Source organism: Schistocerca piceifrons, chromosome X (genome assembly GCF_021461385.2).
Source record: "Schistocerca piceifrons isolate TAMUIC-IGC-003096 chromosome X, iqSchPice1.1, whole genome shotgun sequence".
Lineage (NCBI taxonomy): Eukaryota > Metazoa > Arthropoda > Insecta > Orthoptera > Acrididae > Schistocerca > Schistocerca piceifrons.
The window spans coordinates 377,258,107-377,278,076 of record NC_060149.1 but is presented as its reverse complement, the minus strand read 5'-3'; the positions used below and the strand labels follow the sequence as shown (position 1 = coordinate 377,278,076).

At 38.9% G+C, this 19,970-nt stretch overlaps 1 protein-coding gene across 1 annotated transcript in view; it reads right to left on the bottom strand.

Annotated features, from left to right (window-relative positions):
* Positions 1 to 16,397, bottom strand: part of LOC124721865 (lysosomal aspartic protease-like) — a 41,657-nt gene extending 25,260 nt beyond the window's left edge. Inside the window, exons 1-4 of the mRNA XM_047247001.1 lie at positions 16,241 to 16,397; positions 15,122 to 15,272; positions 344 to 467; positions 141 to 259 (exon numbers count right to left, since the gene is read on the bottom strand). Of these exons, the coding sequence (XP_047102957.1) occupies positions 141 to 259; positions 344 to 467; positions 15,122 to 15,272; positions 16,241 to 16,320 (474 nt within the window). The 5' untranslated portion in view covers positions 16,321 to 16,397. The remainder of the gene's footprint in view (positions 1 to 140; positions 260 to 343; positions 468 to 15,121; positions 15,273 to 16,240) is intronic.
* Between the last annotated feature and the right edge of the window lie 3,573 nt (positions 16,398 to 19,970).

The following is a 19,970-nucleotide window of genomic DNA, read 5'->3' as shown; positions in this document are numbered from 1 at the left end:
ATTCAAAGATGGTATTACATTTCACCACCTGTTGCAGTTTTGAAATCAGCTTACATCTAAATGCTTGTCATAGTATTTCACATTGTGAACAAGTTCAGTCTTCTTATTTACATAATTTCATAATTTGAGTAATAACTTACATTCAACCTGTCAGTTGACAGAAAACCTGTAAGATTACTTGAACCCAAGTCAACATTAAAAGGCGTTCCATCTTTCACGTAGGTTGTAGACTTTTTTGCGTCATATCTGTTGTGTAGCCCTAAAGCAAATAAATTACACAGTCTGATATTAATTCCAATTCTTTAAGTATTGTGTTATAAAATATAGAACACCAGTTACTTACTGCAAGCAATATTAAAATAAGAGCATTTTTCTGAGGCTACATATGTATTTGCCCAAGCTGTGTCGAAGATCATTTTGACTTTTTGAGCAGGGTGTCCAAGGCCAATTTCACCATAAAATTCATTCTGCAAAGAAGAACAACACATGACACATGTACATATATCCAGTAAAACTCTCTCTCTGCACGCATGTGTGTGTGTGTGTGTGTGTGTGTGTGTGTGTGAGAGAGAGAGAGAGAGAGAGAGAGAGAGAGAGAGAGAGAGAGAGAGAGGGAAATCCATGAATCTGTATGTGGGAGGATACATAATTTCTTATTTCACTATTATAACAAATGTTCAAACAGATACAGAAATAGGCTTAACAAAGAGAATTAAGAGACATGTAAAACAGGATGGGTGGAAAGGGGATTGCAACCAGTCATGTTATAATGTACATAATAAATTGGTTATTTATTGTGCTAGCTGCATAATTTCATACTACTATTTCCAGTTCAACTTACGAACTGTAATCAGACTCATCACTTGTTGTAGATGGCATTTTTGATTTTAAGTAATTTACTTGGTTAAAACAGAGGTGTACATTCTACTGTTTTTGGTCACCACATATTTTAAGCCAGTCATTGATTCATCAAGCTACAAAAATACAATTAATATTGGAACACGATTTATGTTTAAGACAAACACAGCCTTCCACATAATATGAAAGGGCACACTTCTAAAGAGTAAGAAACAACACCAAAAGTAAACATAACTTCCAGAAAAACTGTAGTTAAAGATCAGTGAGGTTCAATCAAATTCACTAAATTTACAGATGGCTTCAAATTTCTGTGTGATCTGACAAGACTACTTCAAGCACTATAAATGTGGTAGTTCCAGAAAGTGCCTACGTGTAAGAACAGGTTTGTATCTTTTAGGAACTGATTTTGTAGTCCTAGTTTGTATCACAAAATAAATAAATTAACACTTTTCTGAACATGCTGTAACACAAAATAAATGATGTATAGGTCATAGGAGTTATTGATCCTAAGAATTTTTCATGACTACAACTGAAAACAATCTCAATTAATACAACACGGATTATTGTGATGTAAACCACTCTGATGTGAAGCTCATACCAATCACTTGGTTAAAACAATATCACAGTCTGACAAAGTAGAACTTAATAGTACTACACAGACGGAGATATCATTATACTCAGATCCCAAGCAGGTCCAGTTGTCATGAAAAAATAACACAATCAGTCCAAATATAATATCCAGGTATAATGACTGTAGTGCAGTCATCATTGATATTTCAGTTGGTCACAGAGAGGAACACATTTGCTATTGAACAAAAGTGGGAATGGGCCTGTGCTCATTTGGCCTTAAAAAGACTGGCTGATGGGCCCATGTGACCTGCCAACCTACTCACCACTTACAATGACCCTTCTGGAAGTAAGTGTAGCGAGACGTATCGATAATATGGCATCATCCATCAATATGTCTCATGGGATTACAAGAATTACTATGTATAATTTTTTTTTTTTTTTTTTTTGACACGTACTGAATTCTTCCAGAAACTTATTCAAATAAGGTTACTACGACAAATCGAAATGTTACAGGACTAAAAAATAAAATTAATGTACTTATTGTCTGTTTATATGATATAGAATATCAAGTGGGAGTTGACATTATGTTGCATATTTTAAACTAATAAAGTAATCTTCCAAAAAGAGAGAAAATTTTGTTGCACAGTTTTCATGCACTCCATGTCACTGACATACTACAATGGGTCATGTGTTTATTCAGTTCCTTTGGCAACAACAAACTCAGCAAGAATAGAAGTAACATTGCATCCACAAACTACACAAGCCATAAGGGTAACAGGAACACACTAATCAAACATCTCTCTCTCTCTCTCTCTCTCCCCCCCCCCCCCCCTTTCTCTCTCTGTCTGTCCATCTCCTGCTCCTTCCCTGCTATTTACCATTTTTTGTAAGAATCCCAGACAGGTAAACTGTGCACAATAACACAATAACTGATCTGAATACAGAGTTTTGCCAGAAGCTGCAATCACAGATAAGTTCGATTTTATCAGATTATTCCAATGAAACTGCCCAACATCTGCTTTTCTCGGAATTAGATTTATGTAATTTTCCATCTTCAGTAATGTAGATGGAAAATAATTGCCCATTTAGCTGACATTAATGACGAACAATGTGTAACTCAATAATACAGGAACTTGTCATCTGTTCACACTTATTGAAATTAACATGTTCTTGTAGCAAGCCAATCTTTGAACTAACTACTGATAGTACTGTCTACTTTTCTGCATCTTGCAACTATTTTCTGCTGATACAAGGAGCTGCTAGAAGAGAGATTAATTATGCTGTGTCACTTATATAGCATCCAATAGGTATACCAGCTGGTCCACCACTCTTACCATTACTGACTGACTACTCATGAAGTCTGCAGTCACTTATATGTGCATCTATGATTCAGATTAACAGCTTTCATTACATCATTATCCTATTTGGTACCGGTACCTGTACCTTCGAGAACTGCTGTGCAGTTGGTTTCAGTCACATAACTGAATTTTAAATGACACTTAAATCTCTCTTTCTCTCTCAAAACCCGTTTTAACAATATTATAGAGAGACATTTGGTTTCACATCCACTGGCTGTTTCTCTAATAGTTCCCTTGGCAAGTAATGAACCTTCTTGAAAGTAACTCCTCACTAACAGCACAGCTGTTTGGCTTTTGGAGAAATAAAGCCATATATGAAGCCCACTTTTCATGAAATTGACCTGATAGTACCCTAAGTGATCAAAAGTATCCAGACACCCCTGAAAAACATACGTTTTTCATTTTAGATGCATTGTGCTGCCACCCACAGCCAGGTACTCCATATCAGCGACCTCAGTAGTCATTAGACATCGTGAGAGAGCAGAATGGGGCACTCCACAGAACTCATGGACTTCGAATGTGGTCAGGTGAGTGGGTGACACTTGCGTCATACGTCTGTATGTGAGATTTCCACACTCATAAACATCTGTAGGTCCACTGGTTCCAATGTGACAGTGAAGTGGCAAGTAAAGCACAAAAGCGTGCAGGCCAACCTCATCTGTTGACTGACAGAGACCGCCAACAGTTGAAGGGGGTTGTAACGAGTAATAGGCAGACATCTGTCCAGACCATCACGCAGGAATTCCAAACTGCATCAGAATCAACTGTAAGTACTACAACAGCAAGGCAGGAGGTGAGAAAACTTGGATTTCACGGTCGAGCCGCTGCTCATACGTCACACATCACACCGGTAAATGCCAAATGACACCTTGCTTGGTGTAAGGAGCATAAACATTGGACAAATGAACACTGGAAAAATTTTGTGTGGAGTGACGAATCACGGTACACAATGTGGCGAACCAATGGCAGGGTGTTGGTATGGCGAATGCCCAGTGAACGTCATCTGCCAGTGTATGTAGTGCCAGCAGTAAAATTCGGAGGCGGTGGTGTTATGGTGTGGTCATGTTTTTCATGGAGGGGGCTTGCACCCCTTGTTTTTTTCCATGGTACTACCACGGCACAGGTCTACATTGATGTTTTAAGCAGCTTCTTGTTTCCCACTGTTGAAGAGCAATTAAGGGATGGCAAATGCATCTTTCAACACAATTGAGCACCTGTTCATAATGCACGGCCTGTGGCAGAGTGGTTACACAACAATAATATCCCTGTAATGGACTGGCCTGCACAGAGTCCTCACCTGAATCCTACAGAACACCTTTGGGATGTTTTGGAATGCTGCCTTTGTGACAGTCCTCACCGACCGACATCAATAATTCTCCTCAGTGCAGCAATCCATAAAGAATGGGCTGCCATTCCCTAAGAAACCTTCCAGCTCCTGATTGAACATATGCCTGCGAGAGTGGCATATTGAATTCCAGCATTACCGATGGAGGGCGCCACGAACTTCTAAGTCATTTTCAGCAAGGTGTCCGGATACTTTTGATCACATAGTGTATATACACTTAATGAAACACGTGATGCTTCTTGGCTTTTCATTCACCTTGAAAGGCATTTGATGAGTCTGCAATGAGTAGTTTCAGTCATACCTATCAAAAAGTGGACAGCCAGTAGCAGTAACATCACAGGACAAAAGAACAACTCGTTCAGAGATAATATCAGTCACTTCAGGTGTCCCAAAAAGCTCAAACCCTATGATCAATACTCTTTATTCTTATTAATGAGCTCCCAGAAAACCTACAAGCAACAGTACCCATATTCATGAACAGCACGCATATTAATCACCAATGATACGAGCCTCCACTCTCTCAACATTTCTCCAGAGCAGGTGGGAGTTAACGTAGCTGGCAGCAGTGTCAGGTCCTTGCAATGGCTCTACGATAACAATTTCTTGCTCAATAAGGATAAAACAGCTCGTATGATGTTCTGCCCATCAAATAATTGTACAGCATATGTAGAACCAACATTCTTTAAATTCCACAGTACAGGGAATACTGCCTATATATGTCTTAGTAACTTTCATTTCTGAATAAAAACTATAGTGATATGGAGGAAAAAAAGGATGTACACAATCACTATGCTTGCACTAGTGGTACATCTACATCATACTCCACAAGTCACCTAATGATGTGTGGCGGAGTGTACTTCTGGGACTACTAACATTCATCTGAAAAGATGGAGACAGAGGGATATAGAAAGCATACTTCATAACAGATTGCCTTGCTCAGTCAGAAACGATAAGAACTCATTCAGGAAGAGTATCACCAGCATACTGTTCCAACAATGCTTTTATTTAATTGCTGAATATATGGAGACCTACTTATGCCAAATCATGGTCAACTTTTCCTGCCGTCCACTATCACAGTACAACCCTGGTTAACCAAACTAAAGGGGGTAAGCCATTTCAGATATCAGTTTTTTTGGTTAAGCTATGAATATCTAATAAGTACTGCAGTAGTTTGTTTCATAATTAGTACATATTTTTGGAAGGTTGTTTCTACAATTTCTTGGTTCATGACTTTTTGTGAATGATCCACAACAATCAATTCATCATTTAATTCATATTTTTGTTTCGCGTGTCACTACCTTGCAGGATGGTTTTCACAAATAGCCCACAGCAGTGGCATTTAAGTGCTGCTATTAAGCCATGATCCACTGGCTGAATTATACTGCTATTTTTTGGGGAAGGAAAAACACAACAAATTCACACTTTTTAATTTCAGTACTTTAGAGAAGCCGTTTTCAGTTAAAAACTTTTCAACTTTCGGTACAACTGATTGCTAAAACATTCGGCAAAGAGTTCACTAGATGCCCAAGAAGTTTTCTGGGCTCTATAAAAATCTGATACTGTATTTTGGGAACATCTTTCAATGCTCGAGGTTTTTTAACTTCCTGATAACATATTGGAGGCAGTCTATGTGTGCCATAAATGTCTGATGCCAAAAGATCTGTTTTCCATTCTTTTTTTCATTTTGTGTCCTGAGGTAGACCTTCCTTTCAAGAAAGCTAGTGGTGCTGCAGTTAATATCTTAAAGTTAACAACCATTTTATTAGCACTGTAAATATAGCCCTTAGTCTAACATCGACTGTAATCTTAAAATTCTGTTTACAACATGTCAACTCCATCTGGGTCTGCTAAGAACTTTCCTCCACATACAATACATTGCTGAATGCTCTGTTTGTAAACCTGTCTAACCACAGAGAGCTTGAAAACAAGTTAGTAAACATTTTAGCTTTTTATTGCATTATCTGGACACTGACAGGTATGCCTTTTTCTTGTTTTTGGGCAAACCAAATATAAAGAGCTCCGCCTACTTTTTCAGAGTCAGACATTTTCAGTGTTTTTTGCAAAGATTTATCACAGCTTGCTCTAGAAACTTAGACTTCCCCCACTCCAAAGCAATAGAAACACCAACTCTGTGATTATCCACGACAGTTTTCAGTAAACTTTCTTTCCCAACTTCTTTGATAGCAACTAATTTATCAGTGAAAGTAATCGCAAAACACTTCCGCTTAGTTGCCATAGCATAAAAATACACATGCAACAGAAGTAAACAACCACTTGAATTCATCATTGTTAGCAGTGTAGCTATACTTAGACTGGTGAGTTAGTGGCTGGGGAAGCAACTCAAGGTCGGGCGCCCACCCCTCCATAACATTCTCATCCTCAAATTATTTCCGTGCAGTACAATATTGATTTTTGGTTTTGTCATTTTGAGTTTTACTGTACTTCTCTAGTGCAGTTCCTACAGTATACTTTAATTTTTTTCCATACATCATTCATATTTCCACCCCATAACTGAAAGTATGCTGTTGACAGCAACAGAAATTAGCACACAGTTCCATCCTGTAATTTATTGTCAATATTACTTCCCTGTCTCTCTTAATGTAGATAGTGTCGGAAATTCCATGCAGCTTTTCGCGGATTGTGCTGTAGTATACAGAGAAGCTGCAGCATTAGAAAACTGCAGCGAAATGCAGGAAGATCTGCAGTGGATAGGCACTTGGTGCAGGGAGTGGCAACTGACCCATAACATAGACAAATTTAATGTATTGCGAATACATAGAGAGAAGATTCCTGTATTGTACGATTATATGATAGTGGAACAAACACTGGTAGCAGTTACTTCTGTAAAATATCTGGGAGTATGTGTACAGAATGATTTGAAGTAGATTGATCATATAAAATTAATTGTTGGTAAGGCAGGTGCCAGTTTGAGATTCATTGTGAGAGTCCTTAGAAAATGTAGTCCATCGACAAAGGAGGTGGCTTACAAAACACTCGTTCGACCTATACTTTAGTACTGCTCATCAGTGTGGGATCCGTACCAAGTCGGGTTGACAGAGGAGATAGAGAAGATCCAAAGAAGAGTGGCGCATTTTGTCACAGGGTTATTTGGTAAGCGTGATAGCGTTACGGAGATGTTTAGCAAACTCAAGTGGCAGACTCTGCAAGAGAGGCACTCTGCATCGCGGTGTAGCTTGCTGTCCAGATTTCGAGAGGGTGCGTTTCTGGATGAGGTATCGAGTATATTGCTTCCCCCTACTTATACCTCCCGAGGAGATCACAAATGTAAAATTAGAGAGATTCGAGTGCGCACGGAGGCTTTCCGGCAGTCGTTCTTCCCGCGAACCATATGCGACTGGAACAGGAGAGGGAGGTAATGACAGTGGCACGTAAAGTGCCCTCCGCCACACACCGTTGGGTGGCTTGTGGAGTATAAATGTAAATGCTTTTTTCATCTAGACTGATGCTATAATAGCCTTGCAGGTGTTTACTCCTTCCTCTACACAAATGAAATGCCTGTTCATTGCCAGGACGTCCAGAGCATTAGCATCTCAAATGTTTTAAAACTGTCTGACCACCAAGAGCTTGAAAAAAGAATCTTTTTGTTCCTCACCTAACAACTTAGTTAAAATTTTTGCTTTGCTTTGTATTGCAATTTTTATATACTAAATGTGTGCATTCCTATCAGCCTTTGAGAGACTGAAATTACCTCCCATTACTATGGCACAAAAAAGAACTATACATGCAATAACCTTCAGATTTTCTTTGATGCATTCCACCACTTTTGACAGTTGAGGCAACAGAGCCATCCACTTAACATTTTTGATCATATATAAAACTAATTTAACAGAGGTTTGACGGTAGCTAACATACAATCTACACTGGCAGCCAGTTTGGCTATATAGCTTACCTATGTTCTATTCACAACAGAAGAATTTCACTATAGCATACATCTGGTTGTAGCTAGATATCTGTTTGCAGCACTATGTAAATTAATACTGTTCTTGTGAATAATGCTTGGATGCTTGACAGCTGTGTTGAGTCAATGAGGTCTATTTTCTATGACTGGCCTATAAGGAAGTATTTTCCTCCTCTGCCATGATGAATGAGAAGATCAGTTTACTGCCCTGTGAGAGTCTACAAGTTGGTGCTCAATGTGTCAAACTTAGTATAACTCTGATCATATGAGTGCTGCATGCAATTTCTTACCAGAGTAATGTATGCTTGACCTAGTCAGGGGAGCCTTGTAGCTCTCCGTCCAAATACTGCAGTTACAGAAAGCTAAATCCAAAGTTGTCACACGGTTGACAGAGCCTCTGGTTTAGGGGGCCCATCCCATTCCAAAATATAAGACCATGATAAGCCCTGGGAACAATGCTGCAAATTATGATTCTTGCTTTCATGATATAAGCAAGATTAGTGGCAGTCATAACTTTGAACATATTTCAGAAGTGGCTGAGGATAGTCTCTGAATTGAGGTGAAAGGTATAGTCAGTGAAATGCTGCTAAATTCTATTAATATCTTGTGCAAAACCCCTCAGCAAACATACTACACATATGCTGAATTTACAGGACAGTAGCTATTTTATGTGGCTTCATTACCTCGCTCATGAAGGAAGGTTCCAGTTTAGCATTCCATCAATGATTATCACTGGAAGCAAAACACTGGCTCAGATTTCAGAAAAGAAGCTGGCTATGTCCTTTTCAAAGAAATCATTCCAGAAGTCAACTTCAGTGATTTAAGGAAACCTTGGAAAGCTTAAATTTGTATGGTGAGATTTGGATTTGAGCCTACAGTCCTCCCAAATAAAGAGTCCAGCACCTTAGCCATTGCACCAAGTTGTTTAATGGACAATGATGGCGCTCCCTATAATTAACAACACCTTCTCCCTTTCATGCCTTCTCACATCTTGTAGGGACACTGGTCCCACTCTAAACGGAAGAAGCAGTTCATCCTGGCTCACACATCTTATCAGTAACATACAGTGTCTCGTCCCTACCATTAAGGCATACAGGGAATGCCACATGTGAAGTAATAGTGTTCATTTTCCCAGATTTACAACTTCGGCATTGTCAGTTCCTCACTGATTGAAACAGACTGGAATAAATACATTTCGCTCCCCAGTAATATGTAATACCTGATTTTATATTAGCATATTTAGCTAACATGTAGCCCTCCAGATAGAAATGCTTCTGTCTGCTAATCAGCATTGATTTAGAAAGCATTGTTCCTGCAAAATTCAGCTCGTTCTTTTCTCACACAATGTCCTGTGAACTAGCACAGAGGGCAACAGGCAGAATCTGTGACCCACTCCAGACAGTTAACGAAGGTCTGAGCATATTAAATAGATTCGCAGATATATGAATGGCATGAAGATTTCTTAAGTAATTGAACCCAGTATGTTGTCCTTGACAGTGCACATTCATAAAAGACTAGAGTATCATCAGGAGTGCCCCATGGAAGTGTGATAGGACTGCTTGTTCTATGTATGCATCGACAATCTGATGGGTAGGGTGAGCAGCAATCTACAACTCTTTGCTGATGATGCTATAGTGTATGAGAAAGTGATGTCAGTGAGTGACTTTAGGGTACAGGATGACTTACACAAAATATCTATTAGTAGTATTAGTAGCAGCAGCAGCAGCAGCAGCAGCAGCAGCAGCAGCAGTAGTAGTAGTAGTAGTAGTAGGCTTCAAAGGGACTCGAAGCTCCCATGCCGATCTCACATGATTCCTCCAGATGCTCCTGTCTTGTGCTGCCTCTTGCCAGTTATTTATTCCCGATCTTTTGCATATGCAATCAATTTCAAATCTCTATTTGGTATGCGAAATGACAGCTTACTCTAAATGTAGAAAAATGGTAATTAACATGGATGAGTAGGAAAAACAAACCTTTATGGTCAAATACAGTATTAGTGGAATGCTGCTTGACACAGTCATGTCAATTAAATATGAAAAGGAATAAGCATGTAAGGTTGGGAATAGGGAAAGTGAATGGTTAATTTAGGTTTATTGGGAGAATTTGAGGAACATGCAGTTCATCCACAGAGCAGATGGCATGTAGAACACTAGCAGGACCTTCCTTGTGGACAGCCCAAGTATTTGGGAGCTGCACCAACTCAGATTAAAGGAAGGTGGCAAAACAATTCGAATGTGAGCTGCTAGAATTGTTACCAGTATTTTCAGTCAACATGTGAATATTGCAAAGACGCTTTGTGATCTTAAATGAGGATCTGTGGGGAGAAGACTATGTTCTTTTCATGAAACAATATAGAGAAAATTCAGAGAACTGGCATTTGTGGCTGACTATGGTAAGATTCTATTGCCACAAGCACACGTTTTGCGTAAAGACCACAAGACAAGACAAATTAGAAATCATATGGCAGTGTATAGGTAGTAGTTTGCCCCTCATTCCATTTGTGAGTGGAACAGGGAAAGGAATGTCTAGTAGTGGTACAATGCACCCTCTGCCATGCACCATGTGGTGGGTTGCAGAGTATGTATGTAGCTGTAGATGTAGTGACTTCTATTTGAAGTTCAGAACTGAGTTTTCCTTATATTCTAATATCAGTGTTGGGGAGGTGCCTGAGGGGGTCCAGAAACCCCACATGGGATGGCGTAGCCTATCCCAGTTTGGATTACGGAAAAATGTAGGAAGATGCAAGGCAATACTGACCCTATGACTTATCTTACAAGATGGGTTAAGGAAAGGCAAATATATGTTTATAACATTTGTAGACTTATAGAAAGTAAGTCTTTGAAATTCTGAAGGTTTCAGGGATAAAATATAGGAAGCAAAAAACTGTTTACAGGTTGTACAGAAACTGGGTTGAAGGGCTTGAAATGGAAACAGTGGTTGAGAAGGGATAAAGACAGGGTCGTAGCCTATCCCTGATGTTAATCAATCTGTACAGTTACCAAGCAGTAAAGGAAAAAAAAGGAAAATTTGGAGTAGGAATTAAAGTACAGAGAGAAGAAATAAAAACTCAAAAGTTTGCCAATGACATTTTATGATACAGCAGTGCATGTATTATTCTGAATTATGATGTGAAGTTCCTTCAGACATGTATGCATGTCCAAAGGAACTTTACATTGTAATTCAAAATAATACAGAGCCTGCAATATTTTATTTATGTGCCAAAGCCGAGCAAGCAACTTTCAAGTAAAATATTTCCCCCATATGGGGGGATGTGACACATAATGAACGAACGAGTACAGGATGTAGACACATGGTTGTCGACATATGGAAATTTGGGTCTGGCCGTGAGTTGAGCTTGGATAGCTTAATGGTGAGGTGCACAGTATCTTTCTACAAGGAGAATGAATCTGGTGGGTCACTGTGCAGCCTCTTCAAGCTGATGAAACACAATCTGAAGGTACATAAATGACGCAGAATTTGCAGTTAGGTCTACAGGCAGGACATCTGCTGTACTAACTGGACATCCTTGGGCAGTTAAGTAAGCATAACGAGTCTAATACTGGGCTTTACTATGCGGCAGTCCTTGCCCATAGGGCCACTTAGTGTTCCCTTTTCGTTGGAATCATCTCCACAATCTTGAAATGGTGCCACAGGTAACATTCAACTCAGTCCACCTTGTGGTTACTGTGGATGGCTGGCCTTTAATCTGCCAATTATCCAGTCACATGTAACATCATATTCCCTGTAATTCAAATACTACTTGCTAACTTCCAGTAACATGCAATTATAACTAATACAAGACCTCTGCACACAGGAACAGTTATGTGGTCTTATACTGGTGTATTTCTTATCTGTTTCCCACTTCCTGCACAGTGTCACAATGATTTTTCATAGAAATCAAATATCGTTCAACTTTTGCACATGGGTTAGTGTACATAAATGATTTACTTGTTCAGTCCTTAATCTTGTGAAAAACAAGAATAGAAATCATTCTTACTTTTCATTCATACATTCCCAAAATGTTCTATATACCACAAAAGTACACACACACACACACACACACACACACACACACACACACACACACACACACACACGTTTTTTTTTGGGGGGGGGGGGGGGGGGACTGAGCTCACAGAAATTTTGTATCACTGTGTCACGTCCAAATTCTTTAAACATAGGTGTTTACTTAATCTACTTTAATTCCAACTACAATAGTATGAAAATTTTTGAGGCTGTTTAGTCTGAAAACTATGATGGAAGAAAGGGTTAGTATTTATTTAATTTAAAGAAGAAGAAACAGGTTTAGTTCTGGGGTGGCTTTCAAGTAGTCCATGAGCTGCACAGTTAGCAAGTGCACATGCATTGTTATGAGGTTCATGACCACACACAGCAAATTGTTATTGAATTTAAACCAATCTCTAGGGTGAAGACTACACTAACCAATCAATGAATGTAAAATGAATATCAAACTTCAGCTGAAAGACAAAGTAAAGAAAAGAAGAAAAATGTTTTTTGACATGTGTTATAGCAAGCATGGGGCTGAGGTATTATGTAATGAAGGTAGATAGTGTTTAATGTCCCATCAATGAAGACATCATCAGAAATAGAGCACAAGCTCCAACTGTGTAAAGAAATTGGCTGGACCCTTGCAGAACCATCCCAGAATTTGCCTTAATTCATTTAGGGAATCATGGGACACACCTAAATCTTGAAGGGAGATTGGAACCACAGTCGTTCCAGAAAACAGTCGATGGCTTATCACTGCACAGCACTACGAGGTTGGTGACTTCACAGAGGGGAATGTTTCGCAGATCTCATGGAAAACACGGTTCATGAAATCACAGTTACATTCCATTGAAGAATTAATAGCAAATTATTAATCACCTGTGTGCAGTCAAGGAAATTATGAACTACTGGCGAGAGGTGTCAAAAATGCTCATGAAGAAAATGCTAGGATGGTGAGTCGTTACATGCTTGTGCAACATCCCTGGCACTACTGGGCTCAAAAATAAGTGAAAACCTCAAATGAAAATGACACAAGATATTACTATAACTGCTCCAGAAATGATACACAATTCAAGTGTTTTCTGACAGTTCATAATCTGCAGTCTACTGAGTAAAAACCTAAAATGCTAATAAAAACTTAATGCAACTGATCTAATGGTTTGGTGATTAATATGACAGTCTGGAGATGAAAAAGTGGTTGTTAATATCTGAACAGTGGTTAAAAAATTCAGCATTTTCTTCTATTCTTGCTACACAAGGCATATAGATCACACCTTTGATCTCAGTAGGTAGTAAGAATCACAATGAAATAAATAACGGAAATAGAAATGAAAATAAGTGTCTGAATTGTTATGGAATCTATTGTTATTTTGTATCAAATATATCTCAAAAGAATAGTGAAGAATACTTCAGAACCAAGTGATAAATAGTTGTCTTTTACTAAGTCGAGTTTTTATAATGTATTTCAGGCTTTTAAACTGAAGGCACAAACTGAACTTTTGGCATTTCACTTGGTATGTACCATCTCCAAGGCACAGGTTTTTCCCTATATAAAAAAAAAAAAAAAAAAAAAAAAAAAAGGGCACTTCTTAGGCTTATGAATATCTGTCATCTGTTTATATTCAAGTATACAACAGCTAACAACACAAGCAAGGTGGTACATAATACTGTCATTTGTGGAACAAGGAAATGGGATGTGATGTCCTCTGAAGAAAGGTTTCTTATTGCAAGAAGAAACACTTTTATAGGGAAACACTGGCAGTATGTGATCTGTATTATTCCCAAGAATATTTTAGTATTTAGAAATATACTTCCAATTTGAGACTGCTAAAACAAGAATGAAGTTGGATTTCCAAATGCACTGAAGTCCTGCACATTCACAATCCCCACCAACAGCTTTAAACACCAACTACTGTTCCGACATTTCATGGACACACATCAGCTCCACAATTTTGAGTAGTGTCAATAAAACTGAAATGGACACAGAGAGAACTTCTAACAGAAACTACCAAGGGTAAATGTATACATAAATTAAAGAATTATATACAATTTGACAAAATGTAGCTTGCAAATCATTGTTGAATGAAGGAGAAACAATTTGAATCCCTTTCAATGTTTGGTGTACAAATGAAAATGTGCATTCAAGTGACTGTGAAGCCAAACTCAGAGAAAAATTAAATATGTTATTGATACTTCATTATAACATTTATATTAAATAGCCACAGTTATTGTGCTGAATTAACAGTGCTTTTAAAAAAACTGGTACAGCTTTACAATCACATTGTCATTTGTAAGCCCATACAGAGCTTAGTAAGGGGGGTATAGCAAATGATGTTTCATTAAAACTAATACATTATGAAAAAGGAATTGTCAAATTCTAGAATGAGCCACCTATCACTCACACAACTAAATAACTGTACATTTTGACATTAGAATTACTGTATCCAGTTCTGTATCATACACATTTAATGTAGATGACATAGGGGCAGTAAACATATAATAGGACAGAGACTGAGATCTTATATTCAGTCTTTAAAAAAATTTCCTTACATTCTCTTGTAATTCTATCTTCTTTGAATATCTATTGCCATAAAACTCTCTCCACTAATTCCAAAGACACTCATAACATAACATGTAGTTACAGATGAAGCCACTCTCTTGTCCTAACACAACCTACTTAAGCAGACTTAAATAAATCAAGCACTGTGCATATGAACATGTGGAAGGAGAATGAATGAATTTCCACCTGACAGTACTAACTGACAGCAGTAATAGTTCCTCGACAGTGATGAGGGAAATGACATGATACCAGACCGTGAAACATCCTTTAATATTTGTTCTACTGTCATGACAGAGTGTCCAACATAATGTCAGTAAGAATTTTTGTGGTGGAGGTGTGCATTTCAAGTTTTCAAAGTAGAAACTCAACTTAAGTTCCAACTGCAACTTGAAGTGGCATTATTAACACCGTGTGTAAATCTTGTGGCAGTTCTGAGCAATACCACACAACATACCATGCGACACAAATTGTTAATGTGACAGATACACTTACGAAACACTTACATCAAGGTATTTAAACAAGGCAACAGAATCATTATATTTGGGCTTTGGTGGCTTGTTCCACATTGCTCTCTCTAGCTCTTCAACTTGCTCAAAATCAGTCCCAACTTCCATCATCATGTGTAGGGGTGATTTCATCCTCTTGAGAGGTATGCTAGAAATAAAATTATTATTTATTCCATGTTATGTAAGAGCAATAATATTACTCTGTAATCTACTATGGAACAACTTACACATTTCTTAATTATGGTACTGAATTGTGGGGCTCTATGGCATGGCAGATCTACACCTGCATAGACTATTGGTATTGGGATACAGAAAAGAGCAATTAGATAAATGCATGGTCTAAGTTCCAGTGAGTCCTGTTGTGGATCCTTTGCCCAACATAAATATTTAACTATATATTCCTTATATTTGTATAAACTGTTTACATGTTTATGAACAGCAAAAACACAGTGAGGACAGTGACACATATAATTACAACACCAGAAGTATAGGTAACTACTTCAGGCTGAGGTCAAAATTAAAAATAACTGATGAAAGTCCTTGATGGCAGATATGGCTCACAAACTTGTGACATACCTTTGAAAATTGCAAAGTAAAGCTGTCCCACAGTGAGTTAAAAGCTTTCTTACTAAATAAGTGTTTGTATTCAATCAGTGAACTCTAAGCTCCCGGACTCCTGTTATCCCACTCCTACATGTTAGTATTATTTATGTTTATTTATTACTCAACTATGTATGCAAAAGTATCCCATATTGATGGCAGTCTCCAGGTCTTAGCTGAGAAGTGATTTTTGAAACCTCATTTAGATTTCAGTATACAGCAGCTTGGTGTGAAGTTACAATCTGTACACTCTTTCTTACTCCCCCCCCCCCCCCCCCAAATCAACCGGCTATAAGTAAAACCTGTAGGCTAATTAAGGTAAATTGGTCTACAGGCAACATACCAACGGTATGTCAAGGGGTTGTAAAATATTGCATGAATAAGTTATTGTACTCGGACTAATTAATTTAGGTACTTTTGAAAGATAAACATAGCACAAATTTACCTGTTATTTTCTGCGCTAAAGAGGAGAACCAAAACCAGAATAACGTAAATATGTATTGACGATTATCTCACCTTAGCTGTTCGGTAAATCTACCGAACAACAACAGCATTCCCACAAGAGAATACAACACAACACATCGCACGAACACCATCCTCACGCCGGCTGAGCTTGTGGCTGACTGACTCCCTTTCCTTTTCCTCCTTAACTGAATCCAGAGACGCTATGAGTGCGTTGCTCAATGACTCTTTGTTGACACATAACGGGGATTCCCCTAAACTCCATTATATAATGTACGTACTAAACAGAGCACAGGAAACAAATCATTCAAACTACCCTACAGCATCTACTATTATGGATAAATAACGTCTTTTATAAATGAATCAGTACAATTATGGCTGAAATATGTTGCATGGCATTTCTAGCGGTGCGATATGATGTGTCGATTCACAAAGTGTACAGTGATGAACGACTGTAAATGTATGAGATACAGGTCGATTCGAGGCCGATCCAAAACAGACGTCAACGGAATGGGACGAAACATCATCGTCACATGGTGGAGTGTTCACACTAGGCGGACCGTCAAAACGATGTCAGTTCAGTTAGGCCAGTAGCTTACGGTGGAGGAGTGATTACGAGATAACATTCGTGATAAAACGTCAGAATATAGTATCAGAATTAAGGAACTAACGACAATAAAATTTATTAATGGTCAAAGCAAACTTCGTCACAGACGTTCTTGATTAATTTTGTATGGTCTGCTGCCATACATAAAACAATATTTACAAAGGAATACATGGAGAATGATAAACTAAGCTATTATCTTTTTTTCCTATATCACAAACAACGTTGGAAATAAGTACATTTTTTTCCTTCAGTAGATCTAAATATTATAAATAATTTATCACTCTTAAACATTTAGCATCTCTTATTGCACAACATTAAATATAAAAAAAAATCAAGTCGTTATGAAACACTTGCAATAGGTTGCTAAAACACCGCAAAATAATAAAATAAAGACTAAGAGAACGCAAAACCACTACTACAGCAAGAGCGAGTGAGCCAAAATACGTTTAATTCCGATGTTAGCAGATTTTATTCTCGAGAGACTTTGTCTTTGATGTCCCCTTCCTTTGACGCCCTGCGAGAATGCCGCTGTTATACATCCACTGGGAAATGTTTTAACAATCCGTTCGGTCCCTTTTCATCCCATTAAGTGTGAAGGTTCATTCACACTTAAAGGATCGGCACCGAATATGGAAACATCCCACAATGCATTTTAAATGGAGGCACACTTAGATGACATCAATGGAACGTAATGGGACTGCACAGAAAGGAACGTCAAGGTCGAGGATTCTCAAGAAGAAAATTTAGCCATTTACATTCGTGTATGAAAAAGGCGTCATCGTCTGCAGTCATCGGAAGTCTACCTATTTCCGCTGTGCTCACTTATGTTATAGTAGTGGACATTGTGCTTTTGCGTCTTCTAAGTCTTTATTTTTACACTGTCCAGTCACGTTAATGTGACTACATCTCAAAGGCATGGATAATCACCTCCTGCAGCGAAAACGTGCAGAAAGGGAGTCAGTGACATTCTGAAAGGTATCGACAGGGGCGTGGAGCCACGGCGGTTCCGGGGCCTTGGCCAACTGTGCTAGGTTTCACACTTAATGAGCCATGGTGCAAGCAGCCTGAGTGAGCTGGTCACACAGATTCTCGATTGGGTGTAACCTAATAGGAGGGCGATTTGATGGCCAAAGGAGTATGGTAAACGCGTCGTGGTGCTCTTCAAACCACGCAGGTACACTGAGAGCTGTGTGGCATGTTCCACTGTCCTGTTGGTAGATGTCACCTTGCAGAGAGAAAACAAACTGTATGAAGGGAAGGACATAGTCCCAGAGGATATATAAAAACTTCTGTTGATCCAGTGTGCCTTCCAGAATTCATGATTTCCCAGACCATAACGCTCCCTCCTCCAGCCTTCCAGTGGTTGTTGCTGGGCTGTACACACCGAAGATCATCTGTCAGATGGAGCATACAATGTGCTTCATTTGAAAAGGCCATCTGTCACCACTCGACAGACGTCCAGTTGCGATAGTGGCTTGCAAAGTCCAGCTTTCGTCACCAATGAGCAACAGTCAGCATAAGGGGAGTAACTTTCACTGAATGGTCGTTGTGGAGACACTGTTGGTAGCCCTTGGTTCATCTGGCTGGTCAGTTCCTCATCAGCTGCATGTATATTCGGTCGTATACATCTCCACAGCAGTTGTTCATCCCTGTTATCTATGGCCCATGGTGCACCACAGTTGCCTCGAGGCCCCTTTTGGATAGCGCTGTTTTGCCATGCACAGTATACTTTAACAACAGTGGCATGCAATCAGTTTACATATTCTGCCATTTCCGAAATGCTTCCACCCTTGGCCTAAAAGCGAATGATTATGATCTTTCTGATGGCAGATAAATGGCTCTGTTTCTGCATTACAACAATAACTGCACTGTTTTCCTGATACTTCGGACACTTTTTACATCCTCTCCACTGCTAGTGCTGCAATCTGCCGTCTGCGAGTGGCTGTTACGTCGAACATAGGCAGTGGTCTACATTTACATCTATGTGATTACTCTGCTATTCACAAGTGCCGGGCAGAGGGTCCAATGAACCACCTTCAAGCTGTCTCTCTACCATTCCACTCTCAGACAGCACGCCAGAAAAACGAGCACTTAAATTTTTCTGTGCTAGCCCTGATTTCTCTTATTTTATCGTGAAGATCATTTCTCCCTATGTAGGTGGGTGCCAACAGAATGTTTTCGCAATCGGCCGAGAAAACTGGTGATTGAAATTTCATGAGAAGATCCCGTCGCATCGAAAAATGCCTTTGTTCGAATGATTGCCACTCCAATTCATATATCATGTCTGTGACACTATCTCCCTTTATTTCGAGATAATGCAAAAAACGAGCTGCCCTTCTTTGTACTTTTTCAATGTCATCTGTCAGTCCCACCTGATGCGGATCCCACACCACACAGCAATACTCCAGAATAGGGCGGGCAAGCGCGGTGCAAGCAGTCTCTTTAGTAGACCTGTTGCATCTTGTAAGTGTTCTGCCAATGAATCGCAGTCTTTAGTTAACTCTACCCACAATATTATCTATATGTTCGTTCCAATTTAGGTTATTTGTAATTGTAATCTTAAGTATTTAGTTGAATTTACAGCCTTCAGATTTGTGTGACTTATCGCGTAATCGAAATTTAGCTGATTTCTTTTAGTACTCATGTGAATAACTTCACACTTTTCCTTATTCAGGGTCAATTGCCACTTTTCGCACCATACAGATATCTTATCTAAATCATTTTGCAAGTCGTGTTTATCATCTGATGACTTTACAAGACGGTAAATGACAGCATCATCTGCAAACAATCTAAGACGGTTACTCAGATTGTCTCCTATGTCGTTAATATAGACGAGGAACAGTAGATTGCCTATAACACTTCTTTGGGGAACGCCGGACATTACATCTGTTTTACTCGATGACTTTCCGTCTATTACTACGAACTGTGACCTTTCTGACACGAAATCACTCAGGCATGCAGGCATGCAGTTTGGTTAGAAGACGCCTGTGAGGAACGGTATCAAAAACCTGCTGGAAATCTAAAAATATGGAATCAGTTTGACATCCCTTGCCGACAGCACTTATTACTTCATGAATATAAAGAGCTAGTTGTGTTTCACAAGAACGATATTTTCTGAAACTGTGCTGACTATGTGTCAATAAATCATTTTCTTCGAGGTACTTCATTATGTTCGAA